Here is a 7322-nt window from a genome sequence, read left to right on the forward strand (position 1 = left end):
ACACTTTTCGCTGACAATAGCTTTATCTATTCCGGCTTTCGTTTCCCAGTAGCCTGTTTCGCCCTTCGGAGCATTCTCCCTTACTAATTGTACCTATTTGCAATCTCAAGTGATTCCACTGATTAAAGTTTACTGAAATTGAACTTCATAAACCCGTCACATCCCGCTACAGTTGAACGTTGGTTTAGCTCTACTGACTAATTGAACGACCTCTTTGATTTCCCTCACATTTTATCACTCAGCTCATTTTTTAATTTTCAATAATGTTTCTCGTTAGTCCTTTCCTTACCAGGACCGTTAGGCCTGCTGATATACTGGTCAGACCGTATTTGAGATGACAGTAGTTTAACCAAGCAAGCGTTTCTTCAGCATCGCATCAAACTCCGTGTTGTCATTCGGAGTGTCTTATCGATCCAACGAAACTCCTGTCAGGACGTTAAACCTGGCGAAAAATGGCACTTGCGTAACAGCCTACCGTGCGTCGCTCAACTGGCCTATTACAATTTGGAGCGCCAACTTAAACTCAAAATATAGGATGAAAGTCTAAAAAAAGCAAATGTCACTCAGCCAAGATTTCCAAGGGAGACAAAATCAGTTGGAGCTAAAATGACATTTTATGCGGTCCGAAATTTTGTGACGAGCCAAATGCCACAACGCCATTTCAGGTCGAACATTCCAATGGTCTCCACAGACGGCAGATGGCCTCGTAGCCTGCATATTCACATATTTGACTCTCACTTGACACAAGCAGTGCGAGTTACAGAAAATGGGAAAGGTGTCTGCAAGAACGATGCCGTTATTGCGGACCCAGGGAGGAATAGTCGCACACAGAGCCGTTTATGTCAGGCCTCAGTAGTAACTTACGTCTGCTCTGACCAATAAACTGGAAGACTTGGAGTGCAAGTTTTTCCGTTCAGTTTTGTTTCGACAAAGAATACGCTTTCGTTCGGTCTGGATGCATTTTTGGACGCACTTCAGTTCATGAATGTCAGATGACCTGAAAGAATAGGTTTGTCCACGAAAACTACCTGTAACATTGAAGCTAGGATGGCGCGTACAAGAGGCTACCGCATGTTAACAACATTTTCGAGTTTGAGCCTAATGACATTCAGTTGGGATTGAGCACGAAAGAAATGACTAACCTTTTATCAGCATGGTAACGAACCTCACCACGGTCCGTTATCTCTTACTCGCCTTATTTGAACGTTTGTTGTACACACTCAGTTGGACGACGGAAAATAACTAGTTAGATGTGGTGGAAGTACAGGACTGTGTGACCGCATTGGAGCAGAAGCAACGTGAGCCGTCAAAAATAATCGTACCGGCCAAAACGGACACAGGCTCGGCACAGATGTGGTTCTGTGTGTAGGGATTATTCCCCTGATCCACATAATGGTACCCTCCTGACGGAATTTCCTTATTTTTTATGTTTCGTATTGCTTGTGTCAGGTAAGAGTATGCGAATATGCAGCCCATGAGGTCAGATCCTGGCTGGAGAGACCACTGGAAGGACCGACCGAAAATGGTGTCGAAAAAAGCAGCTAGCCACTACGCAATAGAAAAAATGGTTACAAAGCTCTTGTCAGGTAGGCGTCAACCGTATATTCTGCTGAAGCCCAAACTGTAAGAAGTAAACGAAATACTCTCATTTGTACACCAGCGTGGTTCTGAAATATCATAAACCATAGATCCAGCTTGGATTCAGTTGAGACTTTCGTTATGATCATCTTCAGATAAGATATATTTCATACTTACTCAGAGGTGCGATAGCTGGCAAGAGAACTCCTATAATCGAAAACCAATTGGAACAAACAAATCGGATAGAGTAGTGGTCAGCTTGCTTGATTTTCCGGTTGGGCTCTGTGACTTCAGGTCTGGGAAACCCAATCGTGAATGCGTTGTTGGCTTGCCCTTGCCAACCCCAATCTCAGGTGCGTCTTTTTATTCTTGCCCAATGTACTCGGACCTCTCATTTCAAAGTATACTTAATCTCCTGATACCTTTCAACCACCAATGTTGTATTGTAACTGTCAGGAAGGTCATATTCATCAAAATTATCCCAGAGCATCCGAAACCTACTAAGACCCCCATTAAACGCAGGTCAAACAGCCTTGGATCGAGATCAGACAGTGTCCATCAAAATATAGCGCGAGACAGCCTTGAATTAAAGTCATGCAGTGACTCCTGAATATATAGCACGAGGCCGTTGTACTTTTCGCTCCCACTCGCTTGTTTGCAGTAAAGCTGTTGTCAGCGAGTCTTGATCCGGCACTAGGCACTGGATCGGGGACAGCACGTGTAACAGTAACGAGAAGTGGAGCTACTGCAGATCAGTTGTCTCTTGCTACTGGTTAGTTAGGAATTGGTTTAAAGTTAGGTGGAATTTTCACCAACTCCGCTATCACTACTGACACGTTTATGCCTTGCATTTTCCTTCTTTGGGTATCAGGATCTGTTGCTCACATTGCGATGTATGCATATTCGTTTTACTACTCATAACCTTCCCTATCCGTTGGACCGCAGTGCGAAAAAGTGTCTCGGTGCAACTTGGCAAAGGAGGCTCCAAACCAGCATTCGCTCGGTTCACACGTTCCTTTGTGCATAATCTCGACAGTGTTGCCTCCTTCCGAATAAGCCAGATTACCTGCAATCAACGAATGCCGTTGGTTGGCTCGTCCAGTGAACTTCAGCCCTATCACAAAATGATTTTCACCGATTTTGTTCTCTCAGCTACCATGAGCTATCTTCTTGAACAAATTTCCTGGCAAAGTTGTTTGGCGAAATTTAAAAGCAGCAAAAACGATCAACTTTTCAAGTAAGTACCGTTTGGTGATCAAATTGGTCAGTTAAAGTGTTGAATAGCCAGTCACCTCCTAAACACTGATTGTTCCACACTGTTCGCAACAAAACCTACTAGTTTTTGTGATTTGTTCTACACTGACATTTTGCATAGACAAAATCTGCTCCAGTCCATTAAATCGACTGGCTTTTTTTTATCATTCGGCACTTTTCCCGTTGCGGTTTTGTCCAAGCAGTTTTTACCAATGTCCTAAAAGTTCCGCCATCACGTGTTCATAATGGCAGATTAAGGGAATGAGTTACCTGCTGCACTGTGATACGATATTGTTTATCTTGGGGGTATTAGTAAAGTGTACTTTGGTGCGGGTTAACCGACATCTTACCAGCTGCCATCGCCTGAGGCACTTTCGTAAGTGAAAGAACCTAGCATATTCGGAAAAATGCTCGACGAGTGTCAGGCGTGTCCCGGTGTTTTCTGTTGCTTTAAAACTTGTGCAAACCACTGCACTATTATCCCCTCTAGGCCGAAATTGATGTACTCATACCTAATTTCCTTGTTTCTGTTGGAACCCTAAACTAACTGATTGCTTGGTGACCTGACAAGATTACTTTTCTACAGGGTTTTCACTTTTGATGGTCGGAATTGCGTCGTTTCGGAGGAGTTTTGGGAAAACAATGTGATCACACTCCAACTGACATATCAAGAGGTTCACTAAATCGCTGGGTGTGCTCAAAATGAAATTGCAGTCGCGGTTAACGGTGCAAAACTTATCACATTGTCCATTCGATCCCGATTCCATGACTGGAAAGACGTCAGAAATGCCAAAAAGTGTCGTTTCCACATTCTGCCTGGTTGTATTCCGTTCTTAGAATCACTAGCAATGGCGGACACTCTCCAAGGCTGTAATGAGATGTCAGTCGCCAAATCGTACCGTTGATTACAACATACAGTGATCACCCCCTGAGTCAGGTCACACCTACTAGATACAATTTGGATTCTCAGACTAGTAAATTGGTCGCGCAGTAACGACCTTGACGATCAGCGAAGTTAGTACGTCAGGGCTTCTAGAAATGGATAAAAGAAAAACTCAAAAACCCTGAGCAAGAGCGGCATAATTTTGAAGCTTCGTGTTTATCGGTATTGTTTGGACCTCGCTATAAGGATTTTTCTTTGAGGAGAGAGGACAGAACGGATTCTTGAAACTACAAGAATCAAGGTTACTAATACCATCGCCTAGCAGCATAACTGTGAACAAAGTAGACCACGTAGTTGAGGTGCTTTGAAATATATGGCAACTCATGGTCACTCATTTTTCTTGTGAGTTGCTCCAGTACACAGAGCATCCATTGTTAGAAAAGTCGTCCCTTGATTGTTGATCAGGTGGCTATTGGTCAGTTCGGGGAGCTTGGAAGCTAACTTGGAAGCGCAAGTGTGCAACTACTTCTTCCTTACCTACGTGCGTTTACAATGCATTTGAAGAACAGCTGTCAGCTCTTAACGTGATTAGCTAGTTGAAAAATAGCGTTCCTGTGAGTTCACTGATCAGTTTGTGTTCTGTGTTGAGTAGTGGCCTCTCTTCCTTCTTTGCGCGCACCCACAGAAGTATTTATTTACTTCAGTTCCACAAACGGACTGTGTTCAAACATGTTGCTGTTTATTCCTACTGATTAGTGTCTGCTTAATTCGTTTGACGCATATTTCGCTATTCACGTTTTTTTCCAGTTTCTCGGTGCTCGTACCTTCCAAGATAATACCTTGATCCTTCCAGGTTATCTCAAACGGTATTGAGTTATAATTGCACCAAACATACATCATACATACATCAAACATACAACATCAAAAACACCAGTCCGATGCAAGTGTTTAGTACGCCAATATTCCTCCTAGCGAAATACACTCATTTGTACATCAACTTGGTTTTCTGAAAAGACTAAAATGAATCCCCGTTTATGATAATCTTCAACTGAATGCATTGCACAAAGAACGCCACATGTGTCAGCTGGTACAATATTTCAGATATCGCAGTATACTTTCTTGAATGCAATCGCTCAGAAGGTTGCTGAGATCCATTCGCGAACTATTTGGGTAGGATATTATGTTGATGAAAACGAGGGACAGCATCTACCTGATCAGTTTCAAGAACGGCGGAACCGGTCGTGGGCAGTCGAAGAGTTTATCAGCAACCTCGTGAATAGCTTCATTCAAGAAAACATTTCTCCTTGGACCAAATGCAATTTAACTGGATCAGATGAGCAGTCAGTCATCTGAGTTCAGAAGAATATCCAGATAGTACATGTTAATTACAGGTGACAATACCAGAGACAAAAATCTGCGCAACTTGGAACACTGTGTGAAACTTACCTGCAGTTCTTCAATATTTAACGGAATAGGTCATATTAATGCTCTTGTTTCAAGTTTCTTGGTCGTACGAACGTTTTGCATGACCACAGTCTGTTGGAGAAACGTGTACAAATATTGGCATTTGGTGCGTATTCGTCTTTCTGTTGAACAGAGAAACCAGTCGAGTGGAGATTTCTCTCTGTGCAGCGCTCTTAACAAAAAGTTATAGTGTATTGTGTTTTGGGCATCTAGCGCAACATGGGAGAGTTTTTAACGATGCGAAGCGCTCAGCTGTAGCGACCTTTCGGTGCCTAGCTGACATACCACTGGAAGGAAGCAGGAGGGCCGGGATACGGCCAGGTTGCCCAAGCCTAGACAACGGAAGCCGAGAGGCAGAGGTCGGGTTCGAACCACGGACCGTCCGGTCAGTAAATTCGCGCTCTAACCACTGGACCATCTCGCCCCCAACGAGCCATCTCACAAATCTTTAGCACCCTTTCAGTTTCACAACTATCCAAGGTTAAAACTCACCTTCGTTCTTATGAGTGACACATTCAGTGGGTCCTGACAGCCATACAGAATTGCTGACCTCAAGATATTGTAAAACAGACCCTAGCAAAATAAACATTATTTCCAAGTTCTTTGTGATGCGCATGGGCTGCTAACATACTTTCGGAGAAAACAGCTGCGGGATATAGAATGAGGAGAATCGGGGCGCAGCGAAATATTAACATTTGATGAGTATCACACTTAAGGGGTGGCGTGGTTAGGTAGTCGGCATGCTGGCCACATTGCTCGGCCAGTATAATAAATGAATAATGTCCCAAATCAATTCCGACCGATCAACAAGTTTGTTGAGGAGGTCATGCCGAGTAAAGCAAAGTAAAGTACCAACTCATGTGTTTTAAAATGGAGAGTACCAAAGGAAACGACCCTCACACATAATCTGTCTTTGCATCCAAAGCGAAGTGTCGCTCAAAAATGACCAACAGAATGCGTTACTGATATGTTATAAACTTGTGGTTGGTCCAGACAGAATGATTGCCACCCTCCAGCAGTTTTGCCCAAAGAAAAATTCGTTGTTTCTATTCAGGGCAGAAAGTTAGACCAGATTTAGACCAGGCACCTAGCTGTCACGCTAGTGAATAAACAGTTTACTGTATCTCCTCCTCCAATACACCTTAGGTGAAAACATAGGAAGATCTAATCGAATGTATGCAACTATCATCAGGAGATTTATGCACTAATACATGAGTCGTCCCCTTTGGCGTGAGCTACGTTACTCGAAACTTTGTTGCTGTTTCCAGATGTTTCATTGATAATGAAGAAGTAAGGCATAAGCCTTGATAACTTTATGAAAACAACACGATTGTCACAACGAAACCAAGAAGGAAACAACATGTTCTAATCTAAAGAAGTTCCTTTTGAGGTCAGCTTCTTCATAATCGAATCAACCCGTCTTACAAATCCCGGAAAGTTGGGGTCGCTCAAACAGAGACGTACGAGTCCCTCGAGGCTTTCAGTTGGCCACTCGGTGTTCCAAGTTTGTGGAAGTGGAGCTGGTGTCGATAAAGTGTCCTCTACTCGTTCAGAGACGGGATCTGCTTGGGCTGTAGGCGAACCGTTCTCTTTGCATTTGGCGAAGCGACCGAGAGCGGCGAAGAAATTCTTGGAGTCGTCTGAATTTCGGAAGCTGAGGCGGAGTCGAGCAGTTTTGGCTATTTTCTTTGCCATGATCATCACTTCATCGTCTGTAACAATCAATAAAACTGCTGCAAAAATCGAATATCAGTAAGCAGCTCAAGTATTCACTATTTTCAAGTAGATCCAGAGCTGCGTAGAGTTAACTTACCGGATTAAGAATGCCATCTGCGACCAGCAGAAGTCATAAGAGCGGTCTTTACAAGGAAAGGGGTGATTCGGCCTCTTCTAGGAGACCAAGTGACCTGAGTTCAGAACAACTGTGGATGATCGCACAGGAGTTCATATCTAACAGAGCCGATGTAGTGGAAATTCTATGGTAGTGTCTCCCCTTGAGTTGCTTTCTTTTTTGGGATCACAATATAGCACAAGTACCAAATGGAGGTACTCACACATCAGTCTATTATTTCAGTATAGGATCAGAAGATAAGTAAATCCAACTAGGAAGACAGGTTTGGCTTCAAAAATTGCCTATATATAT

General features: G+C 43.3%; 1 protein-coding gene across 1 annotated transcript in view; it reads right to left on the reverse strand.

The window, feature by feature from the left end:
- Positions 1–6481: 6481 nt before the first annotated feature.
- Positions 6482–7322, reverse strand: part of T265_15130 (hypothetical protein) — a gene marked incomplete at both ends in the record, with an annotated part of 22913 nt that continues 22072 nt past the window's right edge. The window contains one exon of the mRNA XM_009176710.1: positions 6482–6891. Coding sequence (XP_009174974.1) covers positions 6545–6891 — 347 coding nt within the window. The remainder of the gene's footprint in view (positions 6892–7322) is intronic.

The sequence above is a fragment of the Opisthorchis viverrini genome, assembly GCF_000715545.1.
Source record: "Opisthorchis viverrini unplaced genomic scaffold opera_v5_355, whole genome shotgun sequence".
NCBI lineage: Eukaryota > Metazoa > Platyhelminthes > Trematoda > Opisthorchiida > Opisthorchiidae > Opisthorchis > Opisthorchis viverrini.